The sequence below is a fragment of the Halichoerus grypus genome, chromosome 12, assembly GCF_964656455.1.
Source record: "Halichoerus grypus chromosome 12, mHalGry1.hap1.1, whole genome shotgun sequence".
Lineage (NCBI taxonomy): Eukaryota > Metazoa > Chordata > Mammalia > Carnivora > Phocidae > Halichoerus > Halichoerus grypus.
The window spans coordinates 13,406,804-13,427,956 of NC_135723.1; the positions used below are offsets into that span (position 1 = coordinate 13,406,804).

Genomic DNA, 21,153 nt, shown 5'->3' on the forward strand with positions numbered 1-21,153 from the left:
TGTGACAGATAAATTAGCTGCATCAGCGGCTTGATACCAGGAGCCATTTGTTGTCAGTTGGCAAAATTCCAAACACAACCCATTACAACATTCTTTCTTTTTAGGTAGTAGTATCCGCAGAAAAATTCTGTATGTACTAAACTGCACCCCCCCCCCCAAAAAAAGGTATCTCATGTTCTTAAGGAAACCATGGTACCAGGGTGGTAAAGGAAGGGGTTGTAGAACAGAAGATTGACCTGAAAGTCAGGATTCCTGATCCTGAGCCCGAATTTCCCCTTGGTGGTGGACGTGGGCCGCTTTGTGTCCAGCATGAGTCTCCTTCCGAGACTGGGGGATCCTCCCACCGTCTGAGGCTTGCTGGCAGACACAGCTCTCCCCCCGCGATGTGAGGTACCAATAGTCCTTCTGCCTGTCCCTGACAGAACAATGAACTGAACACTCTTGCCTAGAGCTTGGAATCTGAAGGGAGTGGACGAAAACCTTGGAGTGGTTATGGAGCATTTCTGGCGACAGTGTTCTGCTGAGTCCAATGGCAGACTCAAGAGGCCACACTGGCTGGGGCCTCGCAGCGGCTGGGTGAGCTGTGGACGCCCTTCCTTAACCTCCTGAGCTTGGTTCTTCCGTGGTGTCCCAAGAGCCCGCAAGAAATGATTTGGGGGGCTTCTGTTGACCAGAATCAGGTCCCATTTCCCCTGGGTCTCAGTTTCCTTCCATGTGTGGTGAGTAAATGCTCCTTCCAGGCTTGATGGTTTTCCAGTCAGTGACTCCATGAAGGCCACTGTTGGGGAGACATCCTTTATGTGCAGTTTGAGCTTTACAGTTTCCAAAGGGCTCTCAAGTCTACTATCTCAACTGGCTTCGAGGACCAGGGAGTAAGACATTGCAAGCAAAGTGTTTATTCCAGTGCATGGAACATACGAAGCCCTCAGTAAATGAGAGTTACCACTGCAGACACAGGCTGATACCTAGGATATATTATAAAGGGAACAGATCAAGCTGCTTTTTGTATATTTGGTATGATTTCATTTTAGTAGGGATTTTGTTCTGCACATCAAAGTATCCTCTCTGAAAATACTGCATATTCAATGTGTATCTGTTTTGAGCAATGAATTTCTGTAAAATAAAATTGTGCCATTTGCTAGTATGTACCTAGAAAGATTCTGGAGGACTCTGGAGGGGTGACTTATCAGTTCGCACAGGCTCCCATAACAAGGTGTCACAAACTGGATGGCTTAAACAACGGAGATTTATTTCCTCAGAGTTCTGGATCAAGGTCAGGACGTCAGCAGGTATGGTTCCTTCTGGAGTCTCTCTCCTTGGCTTGCAGACGACTGTCTTCTTCAATGTCCTCACATCGTCTTTCTTCTGTGTCTCTGTGGATGTCCAAATTTCTTCTTCTCATAAGGATACTGGTCAGACTGGGTTAGGGCCCCCCTACCAGCCTCATTTTAAGTTAATCACCTCTCTAAAGACCCTGTCTCCAAATATAGTCACATTCTGAGGTACTAGGGAATAAGATTCCACCATGAATTTCGGGGGGACACAAATGAGTCCATAACAGGTAGCAATATGGAAGATTTACTTTTCCTAAATAATATTTTCTACATTGTTTCTGTAATGTTGAAATACTTCACGAGGAACCTAATTATTTAATAACTTGGAAAATCAATAATGTTCAAACAAAGAAAAACCCATTTGGGTTCATATTTAGTAAGTAGTTAGGTTCTAGGCTTAGATCATTATAAACAGATTTTCCATTTACATGAATGTCTCCGGGGCATTTGAATGTCGTGAGGGATGCAGGACAGTTCTGTGTTGTGAAGGGCTGATCTGGGTATTGCAGCAGGTACAGCATCCTCTCCCTCCAACTATTGCTAGGGGCACCCTCCTCTATCACTCTGACAACCAAAAAAAGGTCCCCAAAGTTTCCAAAAACTCCCCCATCGATCATCACTTTAAAGTATAATTTTATACTAATTTCTGTAAATCTTTAAAACGTTTTCTTCTTTTCTTTATGTAACCATCTCTCCCTCCCAACCCCCACTAAACAAAAAAAAAAAAAAAAAAAAGAGAGAGAGAGAGAGAGAGAGGAAGGAATCATGCTAATTACCTTTAGCCGTGGCAGTGGCAAGCTCGGCTGTGTCTGCCTCAGGGCAGATTTTCATGATAGCTAAAGTTGTTTAAAGACAGCTAAAGCTCTTGCTGCAGTTTACCCAAATAGCAGGCACGATGCTCAGGAGAACAGAAAATAAACAGCTAACGGGTAGTGAGCACCGCAGATGTACCAGACATTGTCCGAAGTACTCCACATACCCAAGTTCATTTATTCTTCTCGACAACCCTATGAGGTAGGCACTATTATTTGAGAGATGCAGGAACGGGCACAGGAAGGTGACGGGACTTGTCAATGATGGAGCTTCAGAGCGGACAATCTGCCATCCTTAGCCATCAGGGACACTGGCTCTCCTGGGTATCCGACACTGAGTAAGCTCTTGACTTGCATACGTGATGGCAGGGGATCCTCAGAGAAACACTGAAATTGCTACCATTACCTCCATTTTACAGATGTGGGAATGAAGAGGCTCCAGTTGTTTGCGGAAGCAGACAGAATACCATATGTATGTATGCATACAGTTTATTAACATGCACAAAATAATGGCAAATTTGACCAGTTATTGCCATAGTCCAATCAACATGGAGAACCAAAGAAATATGAATATATATATATTCTCTTCCAAATCTATTTAACTTAGCAGTCAGTCACTTCTTGTTGAACTTTTTGAAGTTCTGAGTATCTTATTATTGGGTAAGCTGTATTGTGTACAAGTGATTCCTATGTATGATATTGGTTTTCCCTGGGAGTCAGTGAAAAATAACTCAATTGGGCTAATAGGAATTCCAATTTTGTGAACCGATCTTTCTCTTTTAAAATGGAAGCAATATTGTGACAAATCCAATAAAACACTTTTTAATTTTTGTTTGTTTTGTTTTATTTTGTTAAGGCCAGTCTACGCATGCTACTGAGAATGTACCCACATTCCTGGGGCACCCCCCAGCAGGTGTAATTGTTAGTATCAGCCGAAGTAAAACCTTACAAGGGCTGTTAGAAAATGCACTAAAGGCAAGTAGAAATGGCTTCTAGTGTACCCCCTTTCTCTTCCATTGGGGTTTAAAGTCGATTATGATTACTTCAAGGAATAAATTTTAGGTTTTGATATAATTGAAAAAAATTATAAACTTAATAAATATATTTTGATTTATTGTTGTATGCCCCCTCACCAGAGAGTAGTCTGGGGATCTTCTCTTGATCCACTGTTTTGAAATAAGTGCATTTGCTTTCTTCCAGATTCTGATTTTCAGGATAAAGCATATGTGGTTCCTTTTCTTAAAAATGAACAGTTTTCCAAATATTTTTCTTTTCTTATTGTAAAATAGCACAACATGAAAGAAAATTCTGAAAAAGAAAAAAACCCTCTAATCCCACCACATGAATACATTACCATATCTGAGCATAATCTTCCAGTTTTTATCTGTAAAGTACACATTTTTTAACATAATTTTTCCACATAGGTATGTAACTTTTAGCTTTCACTTAGAAATACCCCATAAGTATCTCTTGTTTCTCATAATGATGACCTGTAAATGGGTGTGTCACACTGCTATGAATAGATGGATTATAATTTATGTAGCTATTCTTTTTTTTGAAGATTTATTTATTTGAGAGAGAGAGACAGAGTGCATGCAGGGAGAGGGGCAGAGGGAGAGAATCTTCAAGCAGACTCCCTGTTGAGCACGGAGCCTGAGGTGGGGCTCAATCCCATCAACCTGAGATCATGCCCTGAGTCATGACCAAGAGCTGGATGCTTAATCAACTGAGCCACCCAGGCGCCCCTTAGCTATTCTTTTAGTGCTGGTTGTTTAGGTTGTTTCTAATTCTTCTCTACTTTAGATAGAATGTAGCAATGAGTATCTTTGTGCTGAGTTTTTATTACCTGTTCAATCATTTCCTTAGATCAAATCCTAGAAGTAGGGTATCTTTGATTTCATACAGACCCCACCATGTCAAACTAAAAGCTGTGGAGCTTCAGCAAACTTCTTTGTCAGCCTCTCTACTCATTCTCTCCATCAACTGAACAATATCTGTCAATGGCCACTTACTCTGCCTGACCTTTCTCCAGTCGTCCCTTGGTTGCTTCCCTTGAGCCAGCAGTAACTTGGGATGAGGTCAGGAGTCTCATGTTCACGCTAGAGGTAGAGCCTGTGAGCAGCTGAGTGAACACGGATCGCATCTCTGCCCCCAGTGCTGTTGCTACCTTCACCAAGGCAGTCCTTTATTCTAGCATATGGACAGAAATAAAAACGGTCTCTGAGCTGACAAATGGGGTCATCATGAACACGGCCAGACTGCAGACTTTGTGGGAGCCTCATACAGTCCTATAAGAAGATTAAAACACAGACTAATAATATATTATTTGGCATCTTGAATAGCAAAACATAGTGATTTCAAAGAACAATAGTTTAATTGGCTCCTGCTTGGGATTTAAATCTCTAAGTGCATTAAATGAGTTTTCCTTCTGTGATCAACCCCATGACCATAATTTCTAGCACAGATGAAAAATTTGTGGTTTTTATTTTTTTAAAGATTTTATTTATTTATTAGGGAGAGAGAGATCACAAGCAGGGGAAGAAGGGTAGAGGGAGAAGCAGACTCTCCCCTGAGCACGGAGCCCAACGTGGGGCCCGATCCCAGGACCCAGGGATCATGACCTGAGCCGAAGGCAGATGCTCAACCGACTGAGCCACCCAGGTGCCCCTTGTTAGTTTTTAGCAAGTAAATGACTTCATCGTTGAAGGTTCCTAAAGTACGATTTGATGTTTTACGAGACAGTTGATAATCACAAATGAGAGTCCCTGGTTATTTTAGGATCTGATTTTGAAAGAAATTGTTTTGTGGTGTTTCCAACGAAGAAAAAGAAAGGTGTTTTATTTTCAGGTTATTTACATTATACCCTCCCTCACTTCAGTCCAGTTTTGCTTTATTGGCAAGAACTGTCAAATCACTCTTATTGTTGTCAAATCACTCTTATTATTACAAAGGATTTGGCAAGTTATTTATATTTTATGTTAAAAAATTTCTTATAGAACTTATATACTTATTTTATAAGTAATATTACATGACGGTGACTTTGCGACTCCTAAGGAAACAGGCTTAATAGTAGCTGGAAAGAGTTGTATTTGATGTGAGGAAAACCTCTGGTTGTAGACTTGTTGACGAAAAAAGAAGGGTTGTGACATACTGGAGAGGTTAACAAAGTAAGTTGTTGTCCCTCCCTACCTCTAAATCCTGAAAAGTTCTGTTTGTGTGTGTGTATGAAAGAAATAGAGAGATAGAGATGGAGGTAGGATAGAGGGAAAGAGGGGGAGAGAGAGAGAGAGAGGGAGAGAGGGAGGGAGAGAGGGAGAGAGGGAGGGAAAGATGGAAAGAGGGAGAGGGAGAGAGATTAAGATTGTTTGAAACATTTTAGGCACAGTCCGGCCTCACAAAATAGAGATGCTTCAAGCATGTGAAGTAATTTTATATCACTTCTGATTAAAGGCCCTATACTTTGGGTTTTTTTTTTTTTTAAAGATTTTATTTATTTATTTGAGAGAGAGAGAGAGTGAGAGAGAGAGCGCAAGAGGGGGTAGGGTTAGAGGGAGAAGCAGACTCCCCGCCCAGCAGGGAGCCCGATGTGGGACTCGATCCCGGGACTCCGGGATCATGACCTGAGCCGAAGGCAGTCGCCCAACCAACTGAGCCACCCAGGCGCCCCTATACTTTGGGTTCTAGGTGCTTATTTTTAGGCCTCAGGGATTTGGAGAATAAAAGGGGCTTTTTTCTTGTGAACAGGTTTCCTTATGATGGTTATTTTGATTTAGAAAAATTCTCAGCCTAGAATTTAAAAAGGGGGGGCCCTCCTCATTTCTTGGTTTCTTGACTCCCCAACCTTCCAGTGTTACAAATGACTCAATCTGTCTGGCATAGCTTTAGGTATAATCATTGGCTTCTTGTCCTTGTGACCATGAAGACGAAGCAAAGATGCAGCAGCGCCACCCAGTGGCCAACTCATCCCACGGCTCCTGGGAAATAAACAGGATCCAGACATTCACCGCCTCCCTCCCGGCCTCGAGTTGCACACGCACGCCCGAAAGAACGGAGAACTCAACTTCTCAACTTCCGCAGCATTGAATCCATCATAGGTAGGTCTTTGTACTTTGCTTACCTTCTTTCTGGAAAGGTCAGACTACTTATAGGGCAAGGAAATGAAGTTTGGTGTACGTTAAGGATCCTGGCTCCTTTTGGCCGATCTGTATCAATGGATATTTGTAAGCAGTGAGCTAATCCCCTGCTTTGCGAAAGTTAAGTAGAAATTTATGAAAGCTAAAGGAATATTATCGCAAAATAGGTGGCACAAATTATCCTCTCCATGAGGAGTGTAGAAAGTCTAAGGAGTCCAAGGGGAATTTAATTTCTGAATATGCTAAATGCACCTTGCTGTACCACTCCCTACATGATAGATTCTCTCTCTCCCCACCCCCCTCCCCCAAGTAGGGAATGGTATTTTTCTTTTTCTAGGTATATAGCAAACACATTTTGGTAAACTTATCGTTCTTTGTAGCTGCTGATTATTATTATTTTTTAAAGATTTTATTTGTTTGTGAGAGAGAACGTGCGCAGAGGGCAAAGCAGACACCCTGCTGAGCAGGGAGCCTGATGCGGGGCTCATCCCAGGACCCTGGGATCATGACCTGAGCTGAAGGCAGATGCTTAATGGACTGAGCCACCCAGGCGCCCTGTAGCTGCTGATTATTATGCACATTTTATTAAAAAATAATACTTGACTGGAGAAGATTTGAAAAATACAGAAAAGTAGAAATGAAGAGTGAGGGGAAAATACAGTTCATAGTCCCTCTGCTAAACACAGCTCCTGCTACTGGGCTATTACTCAGTACACATCTACCCTGAGCACAGACTCTGGAGCTAGGTTTGCCTTGCTTTAAATCTCATCTGGGCCATGTAGTAACAGTGAATTGGAAGAGTTACTTCATCTTCTCAGTGCCCCAGTTCCTCATCGCTGGGATGGGGATAATTAATAGCTTTGTTGCATGGGGTTGTTGTGAATAATAAATGAATTAATATATGCAAAGTTTTCAGAACAGTGCTTGTATATCATGAACACTGTATTTGTTAGCTATTTTTTTCCCCACTCCTTCATTTCCTCCAGCTCCTTACTGCTATCAGAGATTAGGCACGAGGCATCCTGCTAGAAACAAGTATTTTTGTTTCTTTCCAGTTTTTTTCCTCCTGCGGTTTCTTTCTGTTCTTTCTTGCTTCATAGCTGAAACTGTACTCCAAACATAATTTTGTATCTTTAAAAATTATACTGTAATTTTATTCATTAGTGCAATTTTAAATGATTGATAAGTAGTATTGCTTTTTCTCCCCCAAAGATTTATTTATTTATTTGGGGGTGGCAGAAGGTGAGAGAATCCCAAGCAGACTCCCCGCTGAGCATGGAGCCCACATGGAGCCTGATCTCAGGACCCTGAGATCATGATCCCAAGATCGCGACCTGAGCCAAAATCAACTGACTGAGGCACCCAGGCGCCCTGGTAAGTAGTATTGTCTTAATGTTACTGTTTAGCCTGGTATAAGATGATGACACAATTTGGTTATGTGGACTTTATTGACATGCAAAATGAAAGGAAAATTTTTTTCTTAAAGTTAAATACAAAGGTTCCTTTTCCCTTTTAAAAACAAAAGAACGTGATGTATTTTGAATCCTAAATTTCTGGTTTTCTTTTCATTTTGTCTAGTAGATTCACTTATTCTCTAGTCAAGCACCACCTAAGTATAGGTTATGATGCTAAGTGCTGGGGATGTAACAATGAATAAGGCAATTTCCTGAATAAATTTGAAGTCTGAGATACTCAAAATGATGCAGAGGGAATACTGGAAAGAGCTAACTGGGCCTGGGAAAGTTGAAATTTGAGCTGGTACTGAAGGTTAAGTAGGAATTTGCTGGGAAGGATGGATGTGGAATAAAATAATCTGGGGTGAAGGGTCAGCAATGAATAAAATTAGAAGTTGGGAACTGTCCATAAAGCATGGAGTATTGTTCATCAAGAGGTGTAGAGTGCACGGTGAAGCATAAGGCAGGATGGGAAATCACACGGACAATGCCGTGGAGGTCCAGAAATGAAATTCAAGTTTATAATTTAGCCAGTAGAAAAAAGGGAATAAATACAGGCTTAAAACTCTAGAAGGAACCTGTTTCGGTAGATAAGGGTGGCAGTGGAGCATGGACAGGAAGACCGCTAGAATCGAGGTACGGACATTAGTGATGAGGCTGGTGCAAAGGTTAATTAAAATTTGGCGATTAGAATGAAAGGGGGGTCAGATTCAAGGCATGTGTGTGTTTTTTTTTTTAAGATTTAATTATTTGAGAGAGAAAGAGCACGAGCGGGATGAGGTGGGCAGAGGGAGACGGAGAAGCAGACTCCCCACCGAGCAGGGAGCCGACAGGGGGCTCGAGCCCAGGACCTTGGGATTATGACCTGAGCCCAAGACAGCCGTTTCCCCGACTGAGCCACCCAGGTGCCCCTCAAGGCATGTTTTAAAGTAAGACAGATAAACTCCCCATTGGAAGTAGGGTCCGATAGCAAAGGAAAAGCAGAGAAAAAAACGTTTCTAGCTTTTACAAACTATTTATAAAATAAACGTCATGGGGATGTAATGTGCAGCATGGTGACTATAGTTAATAATACTGCATTATATATTTGAAAGTTGCTAAGAGAGTAGATCTCAAAAGTTCTCATTACAAGAAAAAAAAATCATAACTGCGTGTGGTGATGGATGTTAATTAAGCTCATTGTGGTGACCGCTTTGCATTATATACAAATATCGAATCATTATACTGTCCGCCCGAAGCTAATATAGTGTTATGTATCAATTATATCTCGATTAAAAAAAAAAGGTTCCGGCTTTGAGTGAACAGAGATTATAGGAGGAGATCGCAAGTACAAAAGGCACAGCAGTTCGGGCGGCGGGGGAAGGGAGAAGATGGAAACGAGGTCAGTTTTAGACGTGCTCTGTAGCTAAGCCTGGACCCAGGCAGGCAGAAATTGCAGTCGGAAATACGGGTCTAGAGCTTGGGAGAGAAAGAGGCGTGGGAACATCAGCTTTGGGATAGTATGTTTGAAACTGTGGGAGCAAGTGAGACGATCTGGTTAGAGTATAAAAACAAAAAGAGGTCCAAGGATGAAAGTGTGGCATCCTCAGGCAGGCAGAGAAGGCAAGACTTAGCAGAATGGTAGGAAACAGCGAGAGACCAGGGTAAGCAGGGTAAGAAAACGTGCTGCTGAAGGCAAGTGGAGGGACTGTAAAAAGCCGGGGATGGTCACCATGTCCAGTGACGGGGGAGACAAGTCAGGAAGGGGCCACTGTGGGAGCTCAGCCACAGGTGACCTTAAGAAGAAGCAGGTTGACGCTGAGGAGTGAACGAGCAGAAAACAGTCTGAGAGCGACAGCAGACTCCTCTTCTGGTAGTTTGTCAGGAAGAGGCGGTGACAGCAGAAGCAAGAAAGGCCGACTATGGGTCAAATACCATCAGGATAGAGATTTGAGAATTTCTGTCGAGCCAGAAGTCTGATCGGTAGTTTATTAACATAGCATATGACATTTACTTCATCCATTGGTCTGAAATTAGTAAGATTTTTATTTTTATTTATTTGAAATCAGTAAGATTTTTAATATAAGTTAAGGACTTTTCCTATACGTATCTATAGGCCTATCTTGGACTGGAACACAAAGCTTCGACTTCAGTTTGAAGATGGGTGAGAATCCCAACTTGGACTTGGTTCAAGGCTTTTATTTTGGTTTACCACAAAAGCAGTTCATAAGCAGTGCTAAGGATATAAATGAGATAAGGATGCAGGTAGGTAAATTCAGCTGCCACTTCCTGTTGGTCTATCACACACATTTTGGTGGCCTCAGCAGCTCTAGCAACTGAAAATGTCCAAAAAGCAGAGTATTGTGGACTCTTCCTTCCATTGAAACAAACTAAAGAGCTCCAGGGATTTCAGCATCTAGAAATTATTTAGGGTGAGAATTCTGTTTGTAAGGCGGCCACACCCCTCAGGCCTCATGTATGGGTTCTGGGCCTTACAACTCTGGCTGCACCTGCAGTCTTGCTTTACCTTTATGGTCGTCTGGGGTCTGACCATGGCAACAGCCAGCACGCCTACAGCATGAGTCAGGACAAAAGACACACGGCAAGCAGGCTTTCTTTCCCTCAATCCTGCTGGTTCTAGTACAGAGGCTCGTGTTCATTAGACACAGGTATGATAGGCATACCATTAACATTCATTTCTGCAGTCCAGAAACTTCTTTCAAAGGCAAAGCAAGTTTAAGAGTTGTTTTCGACCAAACAGCCTCATCAACTCAGCTAATTCTCTTGATTTCTCTATGAACATCTGCACAAAAACACCGTATTATCAGTAGTGGCAAGGGGTATTATCTGCAGAGAATCTTAGCAGGGTGAGCCCACATAAAATCTCAAGATTTACTGCACTGGTGTAATTTTCACGCAGGGTGTGACTTTCTTGAGATGCATCATTAGAGATGGATATTTCATATCTAATATGCAGGGCAGAACAACACTTTAACTTTAGAGACTGCTTATAACATCCCATGTGAACTTGAGATTTTGACTGGTCCATAAACATGGAAAAAAATATATATATATAAAACAAGACAATTAGTAAATATCTGAAATAGTGTTTACACCTAGAGAGATATAAGCACTTTTTAAAAAAAAGATTTTATTTTTTAAAATTTTTATTTATTTGAGAGAGAGGGAGAGCACAGAGGGAGAATGAGAGGGAGAAGCAGACTCCCCGCTGAACAGAGAGCCCAATGTGGGGCTCAATCCTAGGACCCTGAGATCATGACGTGAGCTGAAACCAAGAGTTGGATGCTTAACTGACTGAACCATCCAGGTGCCCTTAAACACTTTTTTTAAAGTCAAATATCACTTGGTTTCTTCAACATGTTTTAGAAATCTTCAAACAGTATATAGTCTTTAGTTTTTTAAAAAGATTTTAAGTAATCTCTACATCCAACATGGAGCCCGAACCCACAACCCCAAGATCCAGAGTCCCATGCTCCACCGACGGAACCAGCCAGTCGCCCCCGTATATGATCTTCTCACTTCAAATTTGTTGCTTAATTTCTTAATGTTCTGTGAACTTTTTTTTTTAAAGATTTTATTTTTAAGCAATCTACACCCCACATGGGGCCCAAACTCACAACCCCAAGCTGTGAGCCAGCCAGGCACAACTTTTAATGTTCTGTGAACTTGAAGGAGGTTGTGAAATCACAGTAGAATATTTTATGAATCTCTTGAAAGACTTCTTTTATCAGATTCTCTCACTATCTTAGTATGTCTATCTTTTAGAGAAAAGAAGGTCTGGTCTGAAGGCAGGCATCTCATACAACTCTGTATTTTAGCCAAGAAAGCGCTGAAAAATCCTTTCCTGTTCTCATATGCTTAGGTCCTGGAGCAAAAGCTCGAATCTTAATTTTGTCTATGCTAGACTAAGAATACTGCTACCGGGTAATGTATGTCAGTGGTTTCAGTGTTTATTCCTATATGGATACGTGAAACAAAACTGCAGCTTAGAAATAATCCGGCACTTTGTTAGGAACCACTACTAACCCTTAATACGTGGAAAATCCACGTACTTGAGCACGGAATGTATTTTGTATTTTCCGTGGAATTGTACGTCCTTGCCTTTAACATAAAACTAAGATGAATTTCATGGGGCACTTGGCTGGCTCAGTCGGAGAAGCATGCAGCTCTTGATCTGGGGCTTGTGAGCTCCGGCCCCATGCTGGGTGTAGGGACTACTTGTGAATAAAAAAAACAAAACCAAAAACGAATTTTAATATTTTGTTTTTAATCATCAGTATAAACATTTCTTCAGTTTCTTACACTTATAGCCTCTTAATTTCAATATATATATATATTTCTATATATCTATGTGTGTCTATTTATAATGTTATCCACTATGTTATTTATGGTAACTTTGGTCTAATTAGAGGGTGGTAAGGTCCTAACCACCCGATGGTGACAAGAGCAGAAAGCAGGGTTAGGTCCTTACAAAATGTGTTTGATTCTTGTTCACTTTTGCTGATGAGTCTGAAAATGCTTGATTTTGATCAGAAACTTGAAAATGACAATGGCAACTCGAGTTACTGAGCATATCTTAAATGACATAAAAATTACCAGTGACAAAGAAAAAAAGCTCTTATTACATTGAGTAGTGTTAATTTTGAAGATATTGCAAATTTCCATGAAGGATAACCTACAAGTGATGTGTTCAACGTAGAAACTGGTACAAATTTTGGTTAGTTTGTTAAGAAACAAAATGTTCTGAGAAATGTTATGAACATTACTTTCATTAGAAAAGTGAAGAGAATTTTTAAAGTTGTTTGAGGTGCTGTAATATGTCAAGTGATATTCCCAACTGTTTTACTAAACCCGCTGTCTGTTCTAAAATCCAAGTGAGGCTCGGGTTTTCAGAATGTGCATGCTGCTGTATTCTACAACATTCTAAAGATGAACAATCTGCCTCACTAAGACTCTTGCTACAGTTTTTGTGAAGCTCAGCATTATTTTCACAGAGTCTTTCATCTTTAGCTTCATCCATCTTTTTCTCCGCTGGAGCTACATGACAAAGGTCCATATCCTGAATAGAGTCCAGTAAATCTACAACATGGGGCTGAGAAGTGATTGATTTTAGATGTTTGAGCACATACTCTTCACACTGGCCAACTGCATCCAGAAGATTATTTATTTTACTGATCAGAGCCGAACCATTATCATGAAGGTGACACCAGGACAGCAAAGCACTGAATGAAAATATAAACAAGCGTTTAATAGGAAAAAAATTAAACAATCACTTTTCAAATTTTTGATGCTGAACCCTATGTTTCTTTTCCAGATAACACCATGCAAAAATGAATCAATAATAATGCAAGTCAAAATCAGGAAAAGTAATGATGCTAAAATAGATTTTAAAATATATAAAGATACTATCTATTGATAAAAATTAAACTGGAAGTAATCACATAAAGTGCTTATAATTCCTAACACCTCCTTCACAACTGCACATCCACTTTTTTTTTTTTTAAGATTTTATTTATTTATGTGACAGAGAGAGACACAGCGAGAGAGGGAACACAAGCAGGGGGAGTGGGAGCGGGAGAAGCAGGTTTCCCGCCGAGTAGGGAGCCCGATGCGGGGCTCGATCCCAGGACCCTGGGATCATGACCTGAGCCGAAGGCAGACGCTTAATGACTGAGCCACCCAGGCGCCCCTCACATCCACTTTTCTTGCTTTTAGATTTTTTCTTTATGACTGTGTAGCTTCCACTGAAGAGGGATGCAACTCAGGGAAAGAGATCACAAAAATTAGTTTCTCCTTGAAGGACAGCACACAGCTTCTGGACTAGTGATTCTCAGACCTGAATGTACATTAGAATCATCTGGGCGGCTCTTAAAACTGTCAAGGCCTAGGTCACATCCCAGACCAATGAAATCAGAATCTCTGGGGGTACTATTTTTTAAGGCTTCCCAGCTGATATCAAGGTGCAGCCAAGGTTGAAGACAATTGTTCTAACCATAGTTACTTGCCATCAAAACTAAAGGGTAGAAAAAAAAGTTTTGAGGCAACTTCTCTTTCCCAACTTTGTCATAGAGTAATCACTGTTGAGATAACTAATAATTTTCTTGAAGAAGGTAAGAATTCTTCTAGTCCTAATATCTTTATTTTTCTAGTACAGACAATACTTTTATTTTCTGACATTTCAGATTGTTCAGGTAATCATGACATAAAATAATGGTTGTTGTGAAAAGTAATCCTGTGGGTTTTTTTTTGTTTGTTTGTTTCTTTTAAGAAAGGGAGAGAGAATCTTAAGCAGGCTCCATGCCCAACACCAACCCTGAGGGGCTCAGTCTCACAACCCTGAGATCAGGACCTGAGCAGAAATCAAGAGTTGGATGCTTAACTGACCCAGCCACCCAGGTGCCCCGAAGAGTAATCATGTTTTAAAAATGGAATCAATTGATATAAAAGATTTAGCAATAAACTTTCTGAGATTGTAAAAGATTTAACTTGATGTAAAATGAATACTTGATCATTTTCCTACTGTATAAATTCTGATTTCTGACAGTTGAATTTCCTAAAACCTCAAACAATTAATTTTTTTTGTTTTGATAACTTTTATTTCCTACTTTTTAAAATTAGTGATTCTTTGAACCGTTTTATGGTTGTTTGTTTTTCTATAGAGGACAATTTAAAAGGTATAAAGTGTCAAAGATGACAAGCCTGTCATGCTCCTAGCTCTTTCTGCCATTTGACCACTTGGGTCTGATATATGCTGTTATTACTATGGAATCTTGACAGGTGTTCAATGTTCAGCACTAAAGTAAATGGAATCACTTCTCTATTACCAGTTATAATTTTCATCATGCACTTCTAGTCTAGAAGTCTGTTATACTGTGTTCTGCCACACGTGCAAGATTGAAAGGTTTATTCAAAACCTGAAGATCTTTTAAATTACTTTGAGATACAAATTAGTGGTAGTTCAGGTAGCAAAAAATATACACCTTCCTATCATTTTCTTTGCAATAAAGGACAACACCTGACTCACATATCAGAGTGGATGAACTGATGATTTTGACTTTTTGAAGGCCATATTATTCTATGCTCCGCAGTACTCTTTTGTGGATTTAACACTAGAAAAAGCACTTCAGTTTAAGTGCTTTATTTTTACATACTACTTTTATACAAGTCCTCTAGTATTACTGAGGTTAAAATGACTCAGTATTTAAGTTTAAAAAGTTACCTCAATGTTCCTCTGAGTTGTCCATAGTTGATAATGATTTCTGCACCTTCCTTATAACCTTGATTGAAGCCTTGTTGAAGAGTAACTGCTTTGCCAGCATCTATTCCATCTCTATAACCTTCCTAAAAATAAGTAATGAAGAACTGCAGCTGTAATTAACACCAAGTAAACCACTGTAGGTTTTTCTAGAAAGTCACAGAACCAGTTTGGAAAATTGATGAAATAGGCCTTTACTAAATTACTATTTACTATTTAACGTAATGGTTCTACAACAAATGGCAAAGCCACACAACCAAAGCAGAGTACGCCTCTCATAAAGGTTTATTATTGGCACATCCCACTTTTGAAGTCGGCTTATTTGGCACATTTAAAAATACTGATTTTTTTTTAAGATTTTATTTATTTATTTGACAAAGAGAGAGAGTTAGTGAGAGCAGGAACACAAGCGGGGGAGTGGGAGAGGGAGAAGCAGGCTTCCCGCCGAGCAGGGAGCCCGATGCGGGGCTCGATCCCAGGACCCAGGGATCATGACCTGAGCCGACGGCAGACGCTTAACGACTGAGCCACCCAGGCGCCCCTAAAAATACTGATTCTTGTACAGTTTTAAAAAACCCTGTGTTAACAACACCTTCACAGAAAGGAAACAGAGTTACACGTCTGGCCCCTTGGCAACACTGACTGGTGTGAGTGGGTGAGAAGGCAGGGTCATAAATAGGTTATTGGAGGTCTTCAATAATCAACTCAAGTCGGGAAAGAGGAAACTGTGTTAGGAAAAAGATGAAAAGTGTGATTTTAGACATTTTGCTTGATATCTAAATTCAAATGAACTGCAGATTCTCGGTGGGCAGGGATTTTGTCCTGCGTCTGCGATGGTGCCACAGAAGCCGAAGGGGCTTGCTTACTTGTCCAGGCCCCGCCTCACACGAAGCGTTTCTGAAACTGGTAACACGGTCGTTGGGCTAAGCAAACATTTTACCGAAACAAACAAGGGCAGATCAGGCGCAACATAATGGCTGGCAAGGATATCAGGTGGAAGTGGACCTCCCCATGTGAACTCAGCTCTGAGTACTCCAGCTGGAACCTGAGTGTGTGGTATTAAGCTTAGTTTCAGTGACCAGTGAGACAAAGTAGATATGGGCAATTCACACCGAACAGAGAAGAACCCAACTTTGGTATTCCTTCACTTAGCCACAGTATCCCACAGTAGCTTTCCTTTATTGCTCTTCGACATTCCTCAGTTCACTTTTTCCGTACGTCTCGGTTAATGCCACTCCTAACTTTAGGCTCTTCACCCATTCAAGCAACCACATGTCCTTTGACAGCCCTAATTAGTACAGTCAGCGTCTATGTTTCTCCCCCACCTTCTCTGTGGTCCTCATCAAACTGCAATCTCTTCAAAGTCTAGACCCACCTCATTGGTCTGTGCCCAGCGTCTAACGCGCCGCCCCGTGCTTTCACACGCTTTCAGTGGAAAATCCTGGCAGTATCTGGGTGGCAGGGGTAGGGAGGGCAGCGCCGGGCCAGGCTGGCACCACGCTGGCCTCTACTCTCGCGACCCTGACTCCTGACAGCTCCCTGCCCCTGTCCCCGCAACCCAGCATATCTCCCCCGCACCCGCCACGCAGCTTTACTTTGACTCGTCTCTGCATGTGGCTCCGCCATTCCCGCTGCACCAGGAGCGACTCGTCCGCTTCCTCGTCAAACACGTCCCCCTCCTCTCCGGGACCCCGGACCAAGGGAGCCCTTTGAACCCACGACATCACCGAGGCAACCACAGGCCTGCTGGGCGCCGGAAGCGCCGGCAACGTCTTCCGGTCCGAGGGGCGGGGCGAAGGCTGCGAGGTGGACGCGCCCGGCGGCTGCCGCTGCGCATGCGTGTGTGGTGTCGGGCGTTGGTAGGTGAGTCTCCGCTGAGGACTGCGCTTCTTCCTGCCTGGTGTTTGGGGCTCCCTCCGTGGACCCAAAGTGTCGGCGAGCGCCTGTTGGCGAGACAGATTGCTTCCGCGCGGGGCCTGTCCGCCCTTGACCTCTGCGGAGGGCAGCCGGGACGCTCAGTGCAACACTTTGCATTCCGGCCGCGGTCTCTAGAGTTTTGTGGGTTTTGGAGCCCCGCGCACCGGGAAAAGCATTCGAGGTCGTTCAGTGGATGGGCGATTACTGGCCAAGGTCGCTGTCTCTTTTAGAAGCCCCCTCAGTACGTTTTAGGGATTTGACAGCCGATGGTTTTTAGTTGTTAGAAGCAAAGGACGACAATAGAGTCGAAAAGGTAGCCACTGCGGCCATTTTAAGATCAATACAACAAAGAGTACGTTTATGAAAGGCATACGTTTCTCGTTGATTCACGGTATCCTTCACTGGCTCCCGTTCCTTCTCAGATGCCCTATTGGCTGGGTGAGGACGGGGACTTGTTTATCTACATATACTTAGCACCAGCATGATCCTGACACGTGGCGGATGTTGAAACAGATGTTAGTGAATTGAATGGACACCGGTGGTATTGCTGTTTTGCTTTTTGTGTGGTCATGTGGTAATGATGATTTATTTATTTAATGTATTTTCTGGTGCCAGGCACCGTTGTAGCTTTTGGGATACATCAATGAACCGCAGACAAAACTTAGCAGCTCTCCTGCGCCTTACATTCATGTAGAATTGACAGGATGAACAATAAGCACTGTATAAGTAAATTACGTTGTTACAAGATCATAAAGGATACATGCTATGAAAAAAAAGATAAGCGAAGTAAGGGGAACCATGAGCATGCGTGTGAGGGTGCGTGGGTGGTTTACGTGATAATTTTAAATGCTCAGAATTTTGCATCATATATATAGTAATTACAACATATATATTATATACTACATACATAGTATGTGTATATATATAGTATATACATAAATACATATATATTACATATAATATACATACACATTACATATATATTATATACATATATATATAATTTACTTGGTAGGTCCATGGAATATGTATAAAAACACTCTATACTTGGCCACATAAAATACCTTAAAAACCCAGACATTTTATAAGTCATATTCTCTGATCATAATCCAACAAAATTAGTAATAAATAATAATAAAAGACTCCAATAATTTAAACTATTACACTGGGCTTTAGAATTACCTTATTTCCTTTGAATCAAAAAGGAAATAAAAATTAAAATGACATACAATAAGCAATTAAAATCTGAACACTTCCTACCAGAAAATATGGGACCAAATGAAAGTTGTACTGAGGCAATTCTAGAGGCTTAAATGTCTTTAAAGAAAGAAATACATACTTATTGTATATCTTAATTAGCAACAAAATGATAGTAAGAGAAGCAATAAAAATATCAATTGAAATTAATAAAATAGAAAATCCCCAAACTTACATAAATAAATCCTAAAGCTGGTTCTTTGAAGAGACCAATAAGATAGATGATTTTTTTTTTTTTTTAAGTAAGCTCTACACTCAGCGTGGGGCTTGAACTCTCTACCCTGAGATCAGGAGTCATATGCTCCATCAACTTAGCCAGCCAGGTGCCCCATATGTGTGTGTGTGTGTGTGTGTGTGTGTGTGTGTGTGTGTATTATTTTTTACTTTTTATTTTTTAAATAAGCCCAACGCCCAACATGGGGCTCAAAGTCCTGACTTTGAGATTAGGAGTCACATGCTCTACCAACTGAGGCAGCCAGGTGCCCTAGATAATCCTCTTTTGACCTCGACTTAAAAAAAGCAACAACAAAATTATACAAGGTAGAGATGAGAAAGGAGGTAATGATACAGAATTTCAGGTACTATACTAAAACTCAAGAACGACACATTTGAAAACCTAGGAGATGTGAATGACTTTCTAATAAAACTGACCCAATAAGTAGAAAACACGAAGAGACTAATTACCCTAGAAAAACTGGAGATTAAATATCCACTATAAAAAATAGCACTAAGACTTGACACATAGGTAAATCCTTTAAATCCTTTTTAATCCTTAAAGAACAATGGATGGGACTCCTGGATGGCTCAGTTGGTTAAGCATCTGTCTTTGGCTCAGGTTATGATCTCAGGGTTGTGAGATGGAGCCCCAAGATGGGCTCCACACTCAGCGGGGAGTCCGCTTGAGATTCTCTCTCCCTCTGCCCCTCCCTCCCTCGCTCTCTCGCATTCTCTCTCTTTCAAATAAATATTTAAAAAAAAGAACAATGCATAATTAAATATTTTTTACTCTTTTAGGGCAAAGAAAAAGAAACTCCCTAAATCATTTTATGAAGCCAGCCTTATAGTAACCTGATAAAGATAGTATAAAAAAAATTCCCAAGTTCAAGTTAGCTTATGAATATGTATTGAAAAGAGAATCCAGTACCATATCAAAAGAGTAATTCAAGATGTTTTATTCAAGGGAAGCAAACTCTTGCAAAATTAGGAAATCTATAAGCATATTTCATTGGAATCAGCAGTTTAAAGGAGAAAAGCCGTATGTTATCTAAGCTGCAAAGTCATTTGAAAAAATTTAACAAAATAAAATGAAATGGAAAGAAACTACAAATTGATAAACCCTTTATGAAAAATCCAACTGCAAATAGTAGTCTAAACACTCAGTTATTTCCTTGAAGGTAGAGAAAAGGCCATCTGGTGATGCCCTTTATTATTCAACATTCTTTTGAAGACTAGTAAATGCAATAAGAGAGGTAAACAAAGTAATCTATAAAATGTTGGATAATAAGAGATGAAGTTATTTCTTTTTGCTGTTTATATGATTATATGCCTACAAAACCCAAAGGAATTCTGTTAAAAACAACAGAATAAGGGAATTTGATAAGGCCGCTGGCTATAAGAAAAATAAACAGACCAACAGCCTCTTTACTTTCTAGCAATAACCATCTAAATGGAAATGAGATAAATATTCCACTTGCAATACCAACAGATACTATTAGATATAGTATTTATATATTTGTTTAGTATTTATTTAGTATAGTATTTATACATGCCAGGAATACATTTTTAAAAATCAATTTTATTGAGGTATAATTTACATGTAGTAATATGCATACATTTTGCATGTAGAGTTTGATGAGTTTTGACAAATATATACCCCTGTGTAACCCCCACTGAATCGAGGTGTAGAAATTTCCATCACCCTCGGAAATTTCCTTGTACTTCTTTGCAATCAGTCCCTCACTCCTTGAGGCAAACTCTGATTCAATTTCTATCACCCAAGATTAGTTTTGCCAGTGTTAGAACCTCATAGAAATGAAATCATATATGTCCTTTTAAGTATTTGACTTCTTTGACCCAGAAGCCACTTTGATTCAGTGTTTTCGAGATTCATTCATGTGGTTGCACATACCAGTACATTGTTCTTTTTAAGTGCTAAGTACTCTTTTCATGGAATGGATATACCGTAATTTGTTCACTCACTTATTGTTTGGATTATTGCCAGTTTTTGGCTATTATCAATAAAGCTGCTGTGAACATTTTTGTACAAGGTGTTTTGTGTACAAGTTTTCATTTCTCTGGAGTAAATGTCTAGAAGTGTAAATGTTGAGTCATATGGTAAATACAAATTTAACTTTATAAGAAACTGCCAAACTGGTTTCCAAAGTGATTGTACCATTTTACACTCCCACCAGCAATGTATGCAAATGTCAGTTGCCACACATCCTCTTTCTCACTTGGAATTGTCAGTCTTTTCAATATTAGCTATTCTGATCGATGTGTCATGGTATCTGACTGTGCTTTTACTTTTCATTTTTCACCTGGCTTATGATATGGAACATCTTTTCCTGTGCTTGTTTGCCATTTGCATATCTTTTTAAATGAACTTTGTCCATCTAAAAAGAAAATTGGGTTGTCTTACTGTATTTCAAAGATCCTTTGTAGAGTCTGTCTTTTGTCAGATACGTGAATTGTGAATATGTTCTTTGCATTAGTTGTATCCATCAGGAGACAGCCGTGGAGGTAGAGTTAGGAGTTCATGAAATTTCCTGGGGGACTGGGGACATAACGCCTGTGAAAAGTAAAAAGCCGAGCAGGCATGATTAGGTGGAGAAAGCCTATGCAAAGGAATGCTGATCTGATTCCTGTGATAGGAAGTGTGAGATCGGTAGACCTCACAGAGTCCTGGACAACATAAAAGGGAACTCAGGAGCCGAGGGCAAAGAGGATGCTTTTGTTAGGTGCACAGGGCCGGACTTTGGTGGCCCTGCCGTG

At 40.6% G+C, this 21,153-nt stretch overlaps 1 protein-coding gene and 2 long non-coding RNA genes across 3 annotated transcripts in view; 2 read left to right on the top strand and 1 right to left on the bottom strand.

The window, feature by feature from the left end:
• The first annotated feature begins 5,906 nt into the window (after positions 1-5,906).
• LOC144379720 (uncharacterized) lies at positions 5,907-14,213 on the top strand. The gene is made up of 3 exons (XR_013443068.1): positions 5,907-6,240; positions 7,492-7,653; positions 14,002-14,213. It is a non-coding gene; the product is annotated as an uncharacterized LOC144379720 (long non-coding RNA).
• YAE1 (YAE1 maturation factor of ABCE1) lies at positions 11,981-16,777 on the bottom strand. The gene is made up of 3 exons (XM_036108957.2): positions 16,584-16,777; positions 14,953-15,074; positions 11,981-12,955 (listed from the first exon to the last, which is right to left on the bottom strand). Exons 1-3 carry the CDS (start codon positions 16,710-16,712, stop codon positions 12,526-12,528), a joined length of 681 nt encoding a protein of 226 aa, XP_035964850.1. The 5' UTR covers positions 16,713-16,777; the 3' UTR covers positions 11,981-12,525.
• A 2-nt stretch (positions 16,778-16,779) lies between these two features.
• Positions 16,780-21,153, top strand: part of LOC144379719 (uncharacterized) — a 50,924-nt gene continuing 46,550 nt past the window's right edge. The window contains exon 1 of the long non-coding RNA XR_013443066.1: positions 16,780-16,851. This is a non-coding gene — a long non-coding RNA (uncharacterized LOC144379719). The remainder of the gene's footprint in view (positions 16,852-21,153) is intronic.

What these genes read in the sequence shown, in the direction of transcription:
- YAE1 (XM_036108957.2), bottom strand. Translation starts at nt 16,712, where the DNA reads ATGTCGTGGGTTCAAAGGGCTCCCTTGGTCCGGGGTCCCGGAGAGGAG. An exon ending in ACATGCAGAGACGAGTCAAA is followed by an intron (nt 15,075 to 16,583) that starts GTAAAGCTGCGT and finishes ACTTATTTTTAG; the next exon opens with GAAGGTTATAGAGATGGAAT. An exon ending in CAACTCAGAGGAACATTGAG is followed by an intron (nt 12,956 to 14,952) that starts GTAACTTTTTAA and finishes ATTTTCATTCAG; the next exon opens with TGCTTTGCTGTCCTGGTGTC.